Source organism: Borostomias antarcticus, assembly GCF_949987555.1.
Source record: "Borostomias antarcticus genome assembly, chromosome: 16".
Taxonomy (NCBI): domain Eukaryota; kingdom Metazoa; phylum Chordata; class Actinopteri; order Stomiiformes; family Stomiidae; genus Borostomias; species Borostomias antarcticus.
Window position 1 is genome coordinate 8,063,144 of NC_140249.1, and position 20,047 is coordinate 8,083,190.

At 44.2% G+C, this 20,047-nt stretch overlaps 1 protein-coding gene across 1 annotated transcript; it reads right to left on the reverse strand.

Moving 5' to 3' along the window:
- Positions 1-235: 235 nt before the first annotated feature.
- On the reverse strand, positions 236-19,089 carry sertad4 (SERTA domain containing 4; the record flags this gene model as incomplete). The annotated part of the gene is made up of 5 exons (XM_084451083.1): positions 236-1,037; positions 16,166-16,230; positions 16,369-16,947; positions 17,997-18,112; positions 18,936-19,089. The coding sequence occupies 5 exons, from the start codon at positions 19,087-19,089 to the stop codon at positions 236-238; spliced, it is 1,716 nt and encodes a 571-aa protein (XP_084307209.1).
- Between the last annotated feature and the right edge of the window lie 958 nt (positions 19,090-20,047).

Genomic DNA, 20,047 nt, shown 5'->3' on the forward strand with positions numbered 1-20,047 from the left:
ACTATGTCATGTTATCAAACGATGTGCCTTTGATCAATATACACACAGTACACGCACAAAAGTCCATTCATATAAAGATAAAACAATCACGCAAATGGACATTTACTACAGAACATTTCCTGCAGATACATTCTGCATATCTTGAAAGAGAATTAAACCTAATCTGCTGATTACTTTAGCTTGATAAAATAGAAATACAGTAAGACCCATAGCTGGGTTTCTTAGATTTGCTAGACTAGGCGTAGTCCCACAGATCAATGTCTTGAACTTTGTGACTTTGGATCTTATTGTTGGCATCGGTGAAGATGTAGTGCTGGATGCTTTGGTCCTCAGGCAGTCCGCTGATCAGCTCCATCATCTGGCCATGGCTCTGCAGGACGATGCGTGTGTTCGTAGACTGATACTCAGTGTAGTTCACCACCAGGTACTGGAGGCAGGCAAGCAACCCCTTCCCTGTAGCTCCACTCTGCTCCAGGTGGTTCTTGACTCTCAGGGTCTTCTCCAGTGTCAAGGCCAGACCAAGGTTCACCCTCCGGTGGGGCTGGATCACCACGCTGCTCAGGGGCTGGCTGGTGGAGTAGGTGAGTCGCAGCTCGCCACATACGATCCTCAGCTCCACGTCTGTCAAGCCCACATCACCATGGTCACCGACCGCTCCCAGGGCTTGGCGAGCTCGATCCAGACAGGACTCAAACTCGTCCTGGCAGCGGTGGCCACTGAAGTGGGCGTCGGAGATGGCGTCGCGGGTGAGCCTGGCGCCGGTGGTGTAGACCTTCTGGTGGAGCTCGGGCCCGTTGGCACCCAGCATGGCGGTGTAGTGGAGCGATGGGGTGCCCGCGATAAAGCGCACCAGCTGCATCTCCCCTTCCAAGAGCAGGGAGACGTCTCTTCGCTTGACCACAGGAAGGCGCTCTAAGGCCTGCATGGCATGTTTCAGAGTGGCCTTGAGGACCAGGTCCAGAAGACCCTCCTGTTGAAGTTTGACCTTCGCAGACAGGAGACACTCGAGATCCAAAAGAGGGACATTGAATATTTTTCTGAGGGGAAATAGAAACATTTGTAGTCAACCATTAAGTATTAGGTAGGATTTGAGTATATTTGAAATTAATTAAGCATTATTTTCATAGTAGGCCTACTTAAGCATTTGCTATTGCAAATATATCATATCCTAGAACAGGTCATTAAAACCCTTGAATAACTGTCATGTCATGCTCTGTCATGCTCTGTAACATTTAGACATGGGTTTGGATTTAATCACCATCAACAGTCATTAGAATCAACATAACTGTTGTTTGGGCAAAATCACATGGTTTACAATCATCACAGTCACATCTGCTAAGTCGGGATCCCAGGTCGCCGGTTCGATCCCGGCTCCAGGCAGTGTGCCAAGCAAGTCCTTGAGCAAGATGCTGAACCTCAAAACTGCTCACGTGCTGCGGTACCTAGTTCTGTCGCCTCACAGCAAGAACGTCTCTGGGCCTTTCTATGCGGAATTTGCATGTTCTCCTTGTGTGTGCCCCTCCCCAAAGAACCCAATAGGAAAAACAGATGCTCTTCAGTACAGTCCCTAACAAATACTTGGCCTGAACACTTGGACTTGGATTAACGATGGCTGCCCACTGCTCCTGGCTGCCCCTGGAGGAGGACAGCTGGAATGGGAGAAATGCAGGGAGCAATGTTCACCAGCGACCCCTGATAGCCTGTGTGTGTTGTGTGATGTGTCGCTGCTCACATGTGTAATTGTGTCACATGCCGGGTGGTGAATTAAGGACCCCGCAAGGTCCCACATTATTATTGTATTGTGAATGGTGCGCTTGGCTGAGTCATGGATTGAGGACATCCACAGTGAAAGAGTTGATCAAAATACTGACACCACACTTCTACAGGTGCTGGTGGTAGGAGGGAGGCCAAAACAGTGACCAACCATCAACACCCAGAGCCTTGTTTGTTATCCAACCTGAAACCAATCGATTTATATGGGTTTGATGTGACGGGCTTTAGTTGGGATTGCACTGATACAGTATGCAGTAGCTACAGCTAATCAGCTGTGTGAATCCATGTCTTGTTTTACCTTTTACATTTTATCCTGTTTTATCTATCTCTTATTTCAATATTGCAAAAGCTTTTCAAATTGGATTTTACACTTGAGTATAAGATGGAGGATATTACAAAATGATATGTAGCCTAAAAAACACAGGTCACGTCAAAGAACATTTGTTGTTGTCCTGACAAACTTGCATCAAGTTAATTTCATTAAACAGCAGGCTATTTCAAATTATGTTGATTCATTTTTAATAGAACACACGGCTACATTATAGAAATAGGATCTTTCATTTGTTTTAGAACAGTGGACTTACTTCTCACTCATCTTAGTGTTGTCCCTTTTCAAGCTTGTTTCTCAGTTCCTTTGTTGATCGTTCAGTACCTCAACCTACAATACAACAAACATTTCAGCAAACAAGAATAGCATTAAAGATTATTATTAAAACTCCACATACAGAACAACAGTTCAGATAGTTTAAGGTAACATAAGGTTTGAGTTCAGTTCCAGTTCAGCAAAGGCAAACATTACAGGCATTTAAAGGAACGCCAACTTTTGGGTAAATGTTTTTACAGTATGCCATCTTCCCCAGAGTCAGATAAGATAGGCTGCCATTCTATTCTCTGTGCATGCATAGAGCCCCCGTACCCTAGCTTAACTGGAAGTGTAGCCTATAGCTTCCGCAAAAGTGACTTAATACACTTAATACAACTCCAATAACCTACAAATTAAATGAGACATTGTAATAACTTTTAGAGCAGATACATGGAGGCTACTGAACCACCGCTGCCGAGCCTTTTTATTTTTTTGTGCCTGGCCAGTTATTGCACAACAGCTCAAAAACCCTGGCTTGCGTCAACAGAACAGTGCAGCTCAAAGCATAGAAGATACATTGATACAATCTGGTAAAATGATTCTCTGGTGTCTCACCTGTTTGGGAGGATGTCTTTGTCTGGACTGATATGCAATGAAAACAGCTTTTTGCAACTGTTTTTTTTTTTTTTTTACAGGTGTCCATAACAAACATCAGACACCTGCCACCTGACAAACCCCTATCCTGCACTGTTTTGGAGGTGCTTTCCAGAAAGTCTCTTCCTGAGCTTGACTTAAAGTTGAGTGTATATGTGCTGCAGATACACATGAAGGTATTTCCTGTTATTCACTAGATACTTAGCTCAGATGAACATGCAGTTGTTATTCTTGCTTGGTGATCGTATTATGTGGCTGGACCAGCATCTGAGTGTCAAAGCTGACAGAAAAGACAGACTACAGTATGAAAAGACATTCCATAAAATCCCTCTCACATATTTTTGCCAAGAAATCACTGCCCCCCCTGGCATTTTCTAACTCAGTTAAAATGGTTAAAGTCACACCTCAGTTTATATGTAACAGTTTACCACAGGATTCAGGCTAAGAAAAAGTAATTTTTCCTAATAGTGAATGAGAATCAGATATTACTTTGTTTTACATGCATAGAAAGATGTTTGCTTAAACAGCAAATGCAGTTGGTATATATCTATCTAAAGCTCAATTGACTCCTCATTGTAATGAAGAGGAAAAAAAGTGTTCTGGACCTGACCCCAGGTCTACAGATCACTAGTGCAACAGCTTAACCACTCAGCCACTGGGCCAAAGCTGGGGAACAGTGGTCTGTTAAGAGGGGGAGAAAAGAAAAGAAAGGTGAAGGGGAGAAGAAAAGAAAGGAAAAATAGAAGAAAAAAAGGAAAAGGGGATTTTTATGGCCTCATCCTCCATCACCAAAGTTTGTAAATGTTGATGTATATCATAAATTATTTAAAAAACTTCTATGTACAGTATTTATGTGACCGGTAAGGAGCTAGGACCCAGTAGGGAGCGCTGGTTAGGAGAGGCTAGTGACCTACCTGTCACATTTATATGAGAGTAAAGTTGAATCGTGCATTATTTTTTGATAACTGCACACCTCAAAGTGTATTATCCCGCTTATACCATGGCCACTTGCCAAAGACAAAAATGATGTGCCATGTACTAACATTTTCTACATTACAATATAAAGAAATATATTACTTATGCTCTGCTTAGGCTACTGCTGACTTTGATTATAGTCCCTCAGTGCTAAATCACGTTGCTATAAAATTTAAAAATTTTATATCATATTTCCTGGAGGAACAGCGATGACATCCAATAGTTAACATGGGTTTTGAACCGTTAGTGAAATGGAAAGTGTCCGTTACCTTTTCTTTCAGCAATGTCTCCCACCCCTGGATACAACCTAGCAACCCAAACAATGAGCCTAGCAACCCAAACTAGCTAGTCCCATAGCCTACTGGACCTGATATTGCTGGCTAGCCATGAGCGAAGTGTAAGATACTGCATATTTGCTGTGCAACATATCAATCGTCCAGTTATCAAATCTAGTTGCGAAGTAACTATTTATCATAGCCAGACATCTCATTGTCCCCAAATGCAAAACTTTTTTTTTCCAGGTCGTGGATATCACTGTCAGTCGTAGCTACAAGTCATTCATTCAGTTCATTGCGAGTTGAATTGCGATGACGGGATGTGCCATAGTGATGGGCGGTACATACCGAACAGTCTTTCGAACGTCCGACTACCTACACCCACTCCCTGCGTACGGCTTCTTTCGTTGTCTGCGACCGAACGTGAATCGTTCCTCTTGGCTACATAGCATTCTCACTAGCATTATTACTAGCTGGCCCCCTTACTAACAAACTAGTATTGTTATGTTAAACTGATTGTACTATACATAGGCCCTCACTCTAATTATAACAATGGCACACATGCCACCCCCTGGACCAACAAGTGAACACGTGACACCTTGCACCTTGTCTATACAATAGACAACTGACTATGCACCACTGTACACTCGAACACTCGAACCAACACCTGACAACACTTGAGCAATTGAACACCTTGTCTATACAATAGACAACTGACTCTGTACTACTGTATACATGTGCATTACATGCCTCTCTTCTTTACAAAGATGGTCACAACCACATGACCTGAGAGCACATGCAAAATAACAACTTATGTCTACTTTTAGAGTATTACATATTCTGTTGAGTACTATGTTTACAATTGTTCATTCATGATATTATTACAATTGACCTTTCAAGTCTGCCTACACTTAGGTTACTTAGCTAAGAACCATTTTAATTACAATTTACTTCTAAGGGCAAATACTTTACTTTCATATCTTCATATCAATATAATATCAAGATCCTAGTAGATGTCCAAATTACCCACTGTGTCCTAGGTCTACTTATTCACCACCTAAAGGGAAGTGCAAAACAGCAAGTCATGACCTTTATCCAGAAACAAAAGTTGAACCCATTGCAGCAAAATAGCTAACATTACAGGAATCATCAGTGTAACTGCTTTAGCCACTGTCCGCTTGACCTGGCCTGGTTTCTCCTGTTAATATTTTTTTTTTCTTGTTTTTTTCTTCCCTTGTTCAACAAAATGGCAGACCCAGGAGACTAGCCAAGAAGGTGTAGAACAACAAAATGGTGGACCCACAAAATGGTGGACCACAAGGGAAAACAGGAAGTCTCTCTTCTTTTTTCTTTTTTTTTCACACAAGCAGCGAAATAGGAAGGCACCACATGTGCACAAAGGAAAATCTAGAAACCTTGCAGATGCACTAGCTAACATGTGGATGAACTAGCTAGCATGTGGTAGCTAGCATTAACAATAGAACAACGACGAACATATGGTAGAAAAAAGGATTCCACATAGAGGACAGCTAGCATGAACAGATTTTTTTTTTTTGCCAGCATAGAGCTCAGTCAGCATCAAAATTAATCACAGAAACGAACACAAAATAAAACCAGCACAAAACAAAGAACATAGCCAGCATAAACATGGGTTTAACAGTAAACAAAAACAGAAAACAGGATCTCAAATCCCAATACAAGACCAACAAATGCAGAACGTTTAGCTATACAAAACGCAACGACACAACTTATCTTTCCACGCCGACACGGCCCATGTTTCCACACAAAGGACATGCGCCCGCGCCCACACACACACACACACACACACACACACACACACACACACACATCCATTCAAGTTCCTGTGGCTATGCAGAAAACAGGAATAACAACTAAGATCTACATTGGTCTAGACTCAAACATACAATGGATCCAATAGACAAATAGAAAGCCTCAAGTTTACATAGAAGACGCAGGACGCAGCCAACAGCCAAACGTACACGGCGACGAAAGACACACACACGGGCCAACAAACAAAATTCAAAGAACTTCTCGAAGTACAACAGCCATCTCTACGTCGTGACCTTCACAACAGGAGTAGAAAATAAAATACCTGAAACAAGAATAATAATTTCTAAATCATATGCATGCATATTGGCCATATACGACAATCCTCAAGTGAGTTAAAGCTTTTATACAATGGCTACATCATTGGGAAACATTTATGGGATAAATACAAACTATTTGAGTGTTATTATTACTATGACAATGCTATGGAGTTGTTCTTGCCATTTATTTAGCAGCTTACATCATTGGGCTGTGTTCGACTCTCGCCTCTCACCTGCCACCATTACTCAACTGTTGTAGCTAATATATTAAAATTGTAATAGTTTTTAACTATGTAATGTCAATAGAACCCCTTCTTAACCTGTTTTCAGATTGCTGGCCGGATTTATAGCCTTTTCAATTAAGCAGTCTGCTAGCTACATGAACATTTGTTGGCTTAAATGTTAAACCTAGCTAACTACATAATGGGCAATACTACCTGCTTAAATGTTCGTTATCTTAAATGTTAAACCTAGCTAACGTTAACTACATAATGGGCAATACTGCCTACTTGCTAGCTAGCTAACGATGGTTAGCTTAAATGTTAAGTCTGACTAGCTACATAAGCCTACTGCTTGCTTTCCAGCTAGCTAATGTTTGAGCCAGCAACAGCTAAAGGCAAGAAGGCGAGCAGTATAATAACTAAGCCAATGTTCGCTAGCTAGCAAGCAGTATAGCCATCAGGGTAGCTAGCTAGCTACAGGCGAGCAGTATAGCTAAGCTAACGTTCGCTAGCTAGTTAGCTAGATAGCAAGCAGGCGAGCAGTTTAATGTTAGCCAGTTGGGTAGCTAGTCTAGCTCTCTAGATTTGATGTTAAACTGTGAGTGGGTGTCAACTAGCTAGCTAGCTAACGTTAGCTGGACACAAATCCATGTTGTATAAGCCCACAGCAGTCATTACAGGCAACAACCCCTATAGCTGTTTCGTACGGGAGGAACACAGCCAGACCCTATTGGAATAGTTTGACTAACGTTAGCTACCTATTAGTCCGACCACTTAGCTAGCTACATGTTGTTTAGCAAGCGACATGACATTGAGTTTTTGTTCATAACATTGAGTATATGACTTCAGTATGTGCAAACATTACATTGAGTAACGTTATATGACTTCAGTATGTGCAACGTGTATACAGTAAAAACAGACTTTCCAAAATGCTAGACGTTCACCTTCAATGCACAATTAACGTCCTCTTGGTTCCCGGGCTGAAATGGAGTAAAGTGCGAGTGCAAGCCGAGTCTGACACATGTGGTGGAAGGAGGGACATGCGTGAATGAGGGGAGGGGTGTTAAAGGAGAATGCTCGTTTTTGACAACCTGGGGCCTCATTTATAAACATTGCGTAGAATCCACGTAACTAAATTAGCTTAGCTAAGTGAGTACTAAAATATACGCACAAAAAATCTCCGATTTATAAAACGCTGCGTATCACAACCCATGTTCACTCAGGCACGCCTACGCCAGCTGCCCTTTAAAAATCACAATCAACACTTAACTTGGTGCACGTGAACGCGCGTTCTGATCACACCCCAATTAACGCCCACAATTGCCTATAAATGGTCAGTGATACGCCTATACATATGCAACGACAATGGAGCCGAGTGCAAAAGGCAGAAAGAGAAAGATACATTTTACTGATGCGAGGTGGAGGTATTGGTCAACGAGGTAGAGACGCCGCAAAAGGATCTTTTCGGAACGATGATTTCACATGTGCACGACTGATAAGAGCACCTGTTAGGCCTGAGTGGTCCCATTTAGATTATAATGAATTATCTATCATGCAGGCTATATTGGCATTTGTTTAGTGCGGTAGGCCTTATTAGGTGGCTGCTTATATCCAAACTGATAATCATTATAAGCCTATAGTGTTGTTGCATGAGTAATGGGGTTTGGATCTATATTGCACGTAATCTAATGCTTCATAGGGTGGCCCATGAATAAAATGCCTAACTTATCAACGTATAAACGGGTCAATTTACAATGACATCCATAACAATACAAACATGTAGGCCTATAGTGACTACTTAAGGCAAGTATCCCCAATTTAACTGTACGACAGATCGAGGGTTATTTGCAGCAGCCATTTTTTGTATTTTCCGGGATATCATGCATTTCACATACTTTCTCAAAACATTCTGTAGGCATATAGAAGCTGCGTGTTCTAATGGATGTTGCGGGATAGCCAAGCACATATTAGAACATCTGTGCCAAGTACCGGCATATCCAAGGCCCCGTGCGTCATGGCCTACTATAATCCAGCTATATCAGTGCCTGTATCGAGGTCTTGTAAATATATGGGGTCCATGGATGAGTTTCATGTGATTCTATAAAGCGTAATTATAGCTACACACATGACGATTCGGCAAATTAATAATCTAACTTGCTCCCTTGTGTTCTTACAACTTGGAGACGCATCACCTCCATGCGCTGTTTTGCGCACAGCTAATTCTACCAAAGCGGCATGTGAGCATTGGGATGACATGCATTTTTAGGCCCACATTCCTCGTACGCCTGCTACATGACAATCATTAGACAATATGAGGATATATGATGATGTACAATATAGCCTAATGTAGCCTACAGTTGCCTCAAGTAGGACATTTCCATTCACCGCTCAACATCATTGTAATTGCGGCTTGCCTCAGTGGTCATTCGGGTTTACATAAAAGCCTAATCAAATATAGGCTATAAATACATAAATACATTAACGAATGAATAGGTGGATAATTAAACATACAAATAATTAACTAAATAAATGATTAACTGAATAAATATACTTCAACGCCGAATGCAACATTTGTTTGGTGCGGTATAGGCCTTATAGTTGTAGGCTATCGACATACGGAATCATTACTATGATAAGCCTATAGGCTCGTGTTGTGTTATCAACGTAATGTGGCTTTTATTCATAGGCTACTGCCCGTGATGCTTCTCGGGATAGCCTATAAATGAATAGGCCTACAACATAACATTATATTATGACACAAATGGCTCAATTCACAGACACATCCAAAGCAATGCCGACATTATTTCGTGATTAGGCTACGGTGGCGATTGATTCCGTTTAAACTGTGTGACACAGTGGAGGGTTTCTTGCAGCGACCGATGTATTTATTATTCAATGTCATGTGTTTCGCAGACTTTCCTGAGTTTCATCCCTCTGCCATCGGAGTCGCGTTTTCCCCTTTCTCCAGAAACGTGCTTATCGTAGTTAAAGGAGGGTCGAAGTGTGCGTAGAGTTACGCACACCTTCCGCCAACTTATCGCTCAGCTCGTTTTTTATAAATACCGAAAGTTGCGTAGAAAGTTGCTCAGCATGGGTTACGCACGCTTTTGTACTTACGCAACGTTTATAAATGAGGCCCCTGGACCTTATTTACGGCATATTATAAGATGTTTGACTCACCGAGATAACTTTGGTGTATTTCGGAGGCCTGTAGAAGAAATTTAAAATCCAGCGTGAGCCAAGTATATCCATGTAATGGCGGCGTACAGGGCACTGAGAATGCAACTTCTAAAAAATCTATTTTCTGCCGCGAAACGGTTGTTTTCATCAATCTGTCTTTATGAATCGCTAGTTGTGCTTACATAGAGCGAGGGCTTGTTGTGGTTTTTCACATGCCTCTGTAATATGATCTTTAGAAACGTCTTTAGAAACGAAATAGCTTCCCCACTTGCTCCAGCACGCATGCGCACAGTGCGCAAACTGGCTTTTGTCCGTCTGTAGGCTACACTCGCGGCTCACATTCTCTACGCTACGATCGGCGTCCATCATATTCTAAGTCATCTTCTATATCCTCAAAATCTGATAAATATTCAGGCATATTGCACACAATATTCCAGGCACCAACAAGCCGATCGTAGAGTAGAGAATGTGAGCCGCGAGTGTAGCCTACAGACGTAACGGAGAATAGCCAGTCTGCGCGCTGTGCTGGAGCAAGTGGAGAAGCTATTTCGTTTCTAAAGACGTTTCTAAAGATCATATTACAGAGGCATGTGAAAAACCACAACAAATGTGAAACACTGTGTTCTGCTAAGACAGAACATATGTATGCCCATATCAGTCACGACTGGTTTTGCAAGTGTCAGGATGAAATGACAACTGAAAGAAAGATCACCTAGCGCTGCTCTTGTGACATGAACAGAACAACACATAAGACTTACTGTATATAAGAGGGGTCTTTTCTAGCAGTCAAGGATGACATAGCCTATACGTACATGTCATTTCTTCCATTTGTTGGTATCAAAAATCCCCCTTCCACCTTCCCTCCCTCCCTTTCATGCTCATCATCATCTTGCTATTCAGTCCTCATTCTTCTCTCTCTCTCTCTCTCTCTCTCTCTCTCGCTCTTGCCTCCGGCGGATATAACACATGGGAAAAGCTGGAATTCTATAAGCTGATTTGCTCTGACACATACTGAGTATCACTGTATTGACCTTTCTCTACATAGGGACTGCAAATTCATATGTGCTACTGCTCATGTAATGATGACTGAATCACCTCATCCATCTTCAGCTGCCTGGTCAGAGGCTCAGCTTTGATCTGGCAATATTTTTTGTTGACTTATATAACAACACTGGCAACATTGTTTTAAAAAAAAAAGAGAGAATTAGCACTAGATAATGTGGTCCTATATAGGCCTAAAATGTGAGAGGAATAGTGGTACATGGTTTCTCCCATGAAGAGGATAGAGCAGGAGAAAAAGCCGTGTGTTTGAAGTCTGAGCCGAGCAGAGGTGAGCTGGATGGATGTACGGAGGGACCTGGGAGGCTTTGGAACCAATTTGAGGGCCTTGTGATGCAAAACCAGCCCTCGCCAACAGACAGTTCCCATGGCAACGGGGAGCTGCCAAAGTTCCTTGTTGACAAATGACAGCTCCCCTCTTCTCCGTGGTCTGGCGTGTGTGTGTGTGTGTTTGTGTTTGTGTGTGTGTGTGTGCGTGCGTGTCTGAGATGGTCCCTATGCCTCAGGGGCTTCAGGAAGCTGGAAGCAGTGTGTGTGTGTGTGGGGGGGGGGTGGTGGCTTGATGGATAGACACAGAAAGACAGAAAGAGGAGAGAAGGGGATGGGGGGTCTGATACACCCAGCAGCAACACTGGTAGAAAAGATGATCTTCCATCCTTACCTCGCAACAGAGCTGTCAAGGCTCGATCTCGTGACTAAACCCCCCCCCCCCCCCCCAACTCCCACCTTCTCTTCTCAATGCACTAATAATGAGCTCAGTCCCTCTCAAAATCCTATAGCCTATTTATGCTGTGCCACACATAATGTATTAGCCTATAGCCTACATAGCCTGATGCATAAGGCTACATTGACAATCCTACAAAGCATTTAACAGTGTAAGCCTATGAGAACATGGGCGTCTATAGTCTAAACGTCCATGAGAAAAAAAAACTATATATTTAGTAAAAAATGAAAAGTAAAATTTAAAAAAAGCACACTGGACATGATGTAGGTTTGGCTGAGTGTAACCGTCATAAGGGGATGCAGTCGAGCGCGGTGCGTTTTGGGGGAGTTGCCGATTTCTTTGTTTGTTCCCAATGTGCGCAGGGTTTGGAGAGCAAGGCTTTTAAGGACTGACGGTAAGCTTCATCTCCACCCGGCGGACTGGCTGCCAGCTCCCTTCACAGCCAGCAAATATTGTTTCCATACAGATAATAGGTGTGACAGAGGGAGCAGAGCGCAGAGGTGACTGCTCATGTCGAGAAGATTAACGATAGTCGTATGTTGAAGTGGAGCCTGGGAGAGACTCATCTAGTGCAGCACTTCACTGAAGAGAGAGAGAGAGAGAGAGAGGGAGAGAGAGAGATGGAGAGAATGGGAAGAGAAGAGAGCATGGGACCTGTTAGGCTGCTGCACACACTAGCTACATGGCACTGGGAACCCTCTTTGTCCAGGAAGATTCCCCCCCCCCCCACACACACACACATTTTCAGTCTGAGAGCAGCACCAGTTTCACTTTACATTTGAGTAGTGCTGTTCTGTTTCATCTCACCATGCTGATGTTTTCTATCCTGACGTCACCTTCCTGATCAGGTGAGTTCACTCTCCACTGATCAGTCTGGACTTCCACATCGATTTCCAGAAATTACAAAATAACTGGACCAATCAGGGACTGCTGTTCTAACTGCTGTTCTAACTGCTGTTCTGCCCCCCCACTGGGGGGCAGCCACTGATTGGTTCCTGTAGTTGATACTGTACATGAAAAATAAATACAGGCCGCTGGCAAAACTCCCGAAGCAATGGGCGGTAGATTAATGTTAGTAGAATAAATACAGCTATAAGGGTGCGTGTCCACCGGGGAACTGTATTTTAGAGCCGGTGCTGTTTTCTTCTTGTTTACAATGGGTACTGAGTGGGTTCTTCCGACTGGATTTGGCAAGTTTTGTTACGCTGGCTGAAGGAGTAGTCTGTCAAGGTAAGTACTCCTGCCCACTGAAGTCGTTCTGGGTGTCTACAAGTCCAGGTATCGCAAATGGGATTTAAAAAAAAATCTTTTCCGGGCTAGATGCTTACATGGTTGGATCTTAATAACAAGAAAAACAGTTCGAACTAGAAATGGTGCTCAGGGAGCACAGACCTCCGCCCCTGAATGCATGTCGTGGCTCTGTGCACATCAAATTTGAATGGGTTTTAAATTGGCCCATTGTACACCCCTCCACCGAGTTTCATGAAAAGCGGGCTGGTAGTTTTTGTGTAATCCTAGTCCAAAAAATGAATGGAGGTGAATGGCTGCCCGGGCCGTGTTTGGGCGGCTTTTGATTCACTGGGGCAAAGATAAAAATGACTGAGGTGAATGGGTGGCTGTATTTGGCCGGCTCTGTGGCGCCCTCCTCGGGTCACAGCCAGCGGGAGGCAGTGCGGTGCACTCTGGGCTCTCTCCCTGTCCACCCCAGTCCAAACCCTGTGTCTCTAGCACCCCCACACAGGGAGCTGGCTTCATTCTAAGTTTCGATTTCATTTGTGGATCCGGCCCGTGATTTGGATCTGCTCCAAAATGTAATGGGTTCTAAGGTGGCCCATGATGCACCCCTTCACTGAGTTTCATGAAATTCGGTGAAGTAGTTTTTGCGTAATCCTGGTTGAAAAAATGAATGGAGGTGAATGGCCGGCCATGTTTGGGCGGCCCGTGGACCCGACCCATGCTTCGGATCCGCTCCAATATTTAATGCGTTCTAAGGTGGACCATGCTACGCCCTTCAACTGAGTTTCATGAAAATCGGTCGAGTACTTTTTGTGTAATCCTACTAACAAGTGCACACACACACACACACACACACACACACACACACACACACACATGCCACTGAAAACATAACCTCGTCCTGTGCTGTCCCTGGACAGGAGGTAAATATGAAAGTAGAAATATATTGATATTCATTTTATTTATTACAGTCGTCACAAAAACATCACATACAAATTGTCAAAGTAGCTTTACTTTCTTGTCATGTTTCATTAAAGACAATGCAGTTGTGTCTCTGTGTCCTTGTCTTGAAAACAGGTGTATTGCTTAATCAGATGTTTTCACTCATTTCACTTTGACCCATTTTGACCCTAGAAAGATCTTGGTAAACAACAAAAAACAGTTAAGGGAAAATGTACAAAGTAAAAAGTAGCGTGCAAATGTGTCATTGTGCAGCCAATTTTCCCTGTCTCTGGATATCCACAAAGTGCTTAACTCCATGCTAAATGGAATTGACTGAAGTGATTGATCCTGACCTGACAAAATAACCTTCCTATAGACACCACCCACTACTCCCCAGATGCTACTGAACAACTGAGAGGCTCACTCATGAGATGGACAAAATGGCACAAATCCCATCTACAATAGGTGGTTAGCTTACCATCTTGCTTACACCAATCCAATCCTTTCAGACCTACACAAGTGTGACAGTGGTAGGGACCAGGGGTTATTTAATAAAAAATAAATAAAAAAAGGCTCATTATGAGATGTGTTCAAATTGTCAGACGTTCATCTTCCTTTCATCACGAATCTTAAATGTCCAAGGGATTCATTTACTAGCAGATTCAGCCGATGATCAGTATCTGAAATTGTGAATTAGGTAATGGCATTTCTTTTGCAAAGATTTGAGGCTGTAGTATTGGACGTATCAACCGCATAATGGTTGACCTCCAAAACTGTTGAGCTGAGCAATACTTAAGATGAAGCTGTGATAGCCACCTCCACAACCCATAAAAAGTACCTGTTAATTTACTTTTATGGCTTTGTAATACCCATACTAATCAGAATGGGTTAGCCACTTGAATGCACCTCAGATTTTCTGTGAAGATGTTCGTGTTCACAAAACAATTTAACAACTTTGAAACCAGGTCAGCATTGAGTTTGTGCGTCGTCGAGATAGGTAGGTGGGAGACTAAATTTGTGAGGTAAAACATACAAAGTGCAGTGACTTCATTGCTGTGGAATGACAATCTTTCAACAAATAATTTGGCAGCTATTGTCCGACTCCCGTATTGGAAAGATGCAGCCTCTTGAAATGCAACAGTCACAAGAACAAGCACATACTAATACAGAAGAATATAAAAACATGAAGGCACCTTGTGTCGTTTCTTGAGAGAAACTGAAGTATTATTTATGTATTATTTTACGATTGTTTGTTGTCTTAGAACAACCCCGAAAATGTATGTTGCTCTAGTACAACATACTGTAAGGTCTTGTCGTCCAAACTAATTAAAAGAAGTCTGATACCGCCTTCTAACAACTCCTGCCTAACCAAATCACAGGAACTACTGTAATATGGAACCTGAACCTGATTTGAACAATCTATGATCAAGATGTAATATGCTACATTATATCCAGCCCCACCCACCCAACACTCCGTTTCAGAGTTAAAGGAGAATGCTCGTTTTTGACAACCTGGACCTTATTTACGGCATATTATAAGACGTTTGACTCACCGAGATAACTTTGGTGTAATTTGGAGGCCTGTAGAAGAAATTTAAAATCCAGCGCGAGCCAAGTATATCCATGTAATGGCAGCGGACGGGGCACTGAGAATGCAGCTTTTAAAAAATCTATTTTCTACCGCAAAACAGTTGTTTTCATCAATCTGTCTTTATGAATCGCTAGTTGTGCTTACATAGAGCGAGGGCTTGTTGTGGTTTTTCACATGCCTCTGTAATATGATCTTTAGAAACGTCTTTAGAAACTAAATAGCTTCCCCACTTGCTCCAGCACGCATGCGCACAGCGTGCTGGAGCAACGCTTGCTCGCTGTGCGCATGCGTGCTGGAGCAAGTGGGGAAGCTATTTCGTTTCTAAAGACATTTTTTAGAAGCTGCATTCTCAGTGCCCCGTCTGCCGCCATTACATGGATATACTTGGCTCGCGCTGGATTTTAAATTTCTTCTACAGCCCTCCGAATTACACCAAAGTTATCTCGGTGAGTGAAACGTCTTATAATATGCCATAAATAAGGTCCAGGTTGTCAAAAACGAGCATTCTCCTTTAAGTTTAGGGTCCTGCTCCAAGACCGTTGCACCACTAAGAGCACCTCAATTTAAAACATTTTTCTTCTGTACTCAGGGGCTTATAAAAGAGACAAGTGCAATGCTAAGCTACAACTTACAGTATATTAGGACTTGGAACACAGTGACCTTAGCATAGGGAGATTAAGGTTGCAATTACTACATCAGTCACAGGCAACTTTTGCAACCACTAGTAAAGTCTTGGCAGATCTTGTCAACAAGGGCGCCATTGAGCCTTCACTTTAAAAGCACTCGTCACTGTCTCTGACCTCGGTGATGCCACACACCCCTCCCCAAGCGCCCCTTTTCCAACGAATTGGAGTCCCACCGGGAGTGTCCCTCTGTACTCTCCTCCTCCTCTTCCTCTTCTTCCTCCTCCTCTTCTTCTTCTTGTTCCTTATCCCTCCTTTTGCTCTCCTCCACCGCCCTCTTCCGCCTCCGGCACCGTAACGTTCTAGTCCGACTCCTCAGCCTTGGCCTGACCTTGGCTTGCGCCGACAGCCTGGCAAGCCTCACTTCCTCTTCCTCCTTCTCCTCCTCTTCCTCCTCCTCCTCCTCCTCCTCATCATCATCATCTATGTCCAAACCCGGTCCCAGCCTACTCTGGCTATTTTCCAGCTGGAAGAGGGAGGAGGAGGAGTGAGGAGTGGAGGCGCAGGCACTGGCTTCCCTCTCGTACACAGAGAAGGGCAGGTGGAGGTAGTGACCCGATGCCGCTGCAGCCGCTGCGTAGAAGCAGCAGCAAGTCTGGACGCACTCGGGCCGGAGGTCCCCCCCGCCCCCACGCACCAGCCGGAAGCGCTTGCGGAAGGGGGGTCCCTGGGGGGCCGGGCAGGGTCTGGGGGGGGCAGCGCTGAGGGCCTGGTGGGCTGCGGAGGCGGCAGGGGGGAGGAGGCGGGGGGGGATGGCGGGGGGAAGCCCCGGGCCCGGAGGGAGACACCAGTCACTCTGCAGCAGGATCTCGGCCCGCAGGCGGCGCAGGAGGTTGTTGACCAGGACGGAGCGCCGGAGGAAGGCCTCGGGGTCGTCGATGAAGCGCATCTTCTCCAGCGAGAGGCGGAGCACGTGGGCACGCTCCTCCAGCGCTGGCGCCACCTAGGGGACGTATTGCTGTCATTAGCCTTGTTCAAATGGCTCTATCATTAGCCTTGTTCAAATGGCTCTATCGTTAGCCTTGTTCAAATGGCTCTGCTATCATTAGCCTTGTTCAAATGGCTCTATCATTAGCCTTGTTCAAATGGCTCTGCTATCATTAGCCTTGTTCAAATGGCTCTGCCTTGTTCAAATGGCTCTGTTGTTGAAGATGCATTCTAGGCTAAATATGAAGATATCACACTTCTCCTTATCTTACTGTAATTCCAGGAGAACTCTCCCACTCTGTGTTCCTCTCTCGACCAGAATGTTTCTGCATATATGTATCTGGATTTTCTTTCTCTTACTGTTTGAGGTTGAACTTTGACCTGGTGTATTGCTCAGGACACAAGGAAGTGCAGCGTATGTGTTTTTTTTGTGTTTCCATGTGCAGTCGTCTACAAGTGCCTTTGTTTCCTTTTCACCATTTGCCGTCCACTATTCTGAATCCAGAGCTAATGTAACAGCGCACTCTCATGAGCTGCTTGCGAGCGGATCATCTCTAAAAATCTGCCCAAGAATAAGAACGAAGAGTGCTTGTAATGTGAGTTCTTGCATTTAAAATCAAGTCTCTGGATATGATTATATGATTATATGTCAAGTCTTCCGGTCGTATGAAATAGGGCTGTGCAATAAAATACATCGCCATATTTTTTCCCACGATTCTGTACTGTAGCGATTTTCCCTGGAACAGTATCGTTACATAATCCTTTTTTATCAACTTTTTTTAGCACAAGGAAAATATACAGAGTAGGACGGAATAGATACATTAGATATATAAATTTAAGGATATAATTAAATCGTCAATACATTATTCATGTTTTAAATGGATTTCAAATGTCTTTACATTAGCTGTCTGATGAACAATTATGCTATGACTAGACCTGGGACATAAGAGCTAGGTAGTTACACAAAAATAAGGCCCACCTCCCAACCAATCACTGTTGGGTATTCAACAAATGAATGGTATAAGTCAGAGCAATGAGTGTGTAATTAGAAAGATGTGAACGTACAGTCTGGCAGTAGTTCCTGAAGCTGAGGTACGGGTCTTCATCCTCCACGTACTTCCTCTTGAAGTAGGCAATCCTAGACATGGTCATGTGGTCAGGCATTCTCCTACAGTGAGGCTCTAGGGAAGAAAAAAACAAATAATAAATGATGTTGTATTGATAATCCAAAAACTGGTTAAAGTTAGGGGGTACCGGAGAGGGTTGGTGGGTTCACTGGGTTATTATTAGTTGAACATTTGGTCATGTTCAGTTGAGCAACTACAGTACAAAGCATCTACAGAATAGTATGTCTCTCAAACTACAGAGCTGATGGTGATGGATGAGATCAGTCCAGACCATGAGCTGCCCACCTGGACGCTTTCTGGACCCTAACCTACAATCTGACTACTGATATAATCAGGTGTGTTCCCAAGGTGCTGCATTGAAAGCATGCACACACACTCTCCAGCAGAGTTGGGCTCAGTCCCAATGCCCCCCTAAACCCTCACAGACCCTAAACCCTCCAGCCCTGAACCCTCACAGACCCTAAACCCTCAAGCCCTGAACCCTCACTGACCCTAAACCCTCCAGCCCTGAACGCTCACAGACCCTAAACCCTCACAGACCCTAAACCCTCACAGACCCTAATCCTTCACAGACCCTAAACCCTCCAGCCCTGAACCCTCCAGCCCTGAACCCTCAACCCTCACAGACCCTGAACCCTCAACCCCTAAACCCTCACAGACCCTAAACCCTCAAACCCTGAACCCTCACAGACCCTGAACCCTCAAACCCTGAACCCTCACAGACCCTGAACCATCACAGACCCTAAACCCTCACAGACCATAAACCCTCAACCCTCACAGACCCTAAACCCTCCAGCCCTGAACCCTCCAGCCCTGAGGAGGGTTTGAGGGTTTCGGGGAGACATTGGGACTGGGCCCAAGCCTGTGTTTGACTTACCCTCTGCCAGCTGCTCGCTAGGGCCCCCCGGAGGCACGGGGGGGGAGGCGCAGATCTTTGTGCAGCGTTCCGACTCCCATATGGGCTGGTACTGAGGGAGGGGGGTGTCCCCCTCTGCGTCCAGGAACGGATTCATGGACAGAATCAGGGTCATCTCTCAGTCTCAGCACTGTGAAGAGACAGGACAGGACAGGGTCATCTCTCAGTCTCAGCACTCTGGAGAGACAGGACAGGACAGGGTCATCTCTCAGTCTCAGCACTCTGGAGAGACAGGACAGGACAGGGTCATCTCTCAGTCTCAGCACTGTGAAGAGACAGGACAGGACAGGGTCATCTCTCAGTCTCAGCACTGTGAAGAGACAGGACAGGACAGGGTCATCTCTCAGTCTCAGCACTGTGGAGAGACAGGACAGGACAGGGTCATCTCTCAGTCTCAGCACTGTGGAGAGACAGGACAGGACAGGGTCATCTCTCACTGTGGAGAGACAGGACAGGACAGGGTCATCTCTCACTGTAGAGAGACAGGACAGGACAGGGTCATCTCTCACTGTGAAGAGACAGGACAAACAAAAGGAAGTGGGCGCGTCCCGATCGTGGGACAGGGATAGCTTTGTCATAGATGGAAAAATATGAAAGGATAATGTTCTTTATGTGAATAGGCTTCTGCTGTCTTTTTAATGAGACAATGTGTCATCCTCGGCTCAAACAGACTAGCTGAGGATGTTACTGTAGCTACTCCTCCTTACCTCAACTTCACTTTTATACTGTATACAGAAAAGCTGAGCAGATCCAATTATTTCAGGGTGTTATCCAAGTTGTTGTTGCATCCACCCTGCTTAGTGAAATAACCCACTGATTTGCAATCTGCATGAAAAAAATTTGGATATTAATGTAAGGCAATAAACAATGGCAGATGGTTGGTATGTTTCGATATGCGTGGCACTGTAAGTGAGACACAGATGGAGACAGGACACCCACACAAAATGGTTTGCCATTGATTGGTTGGCTAAAGAGTCAGAGAAATGTATGATGCCATACAGTCCCCTGAAATAGACGAGTGACTGTGATCATTCCGAGCATCTTTGCAAACAGGATGTCATTGGTGCAAAAGT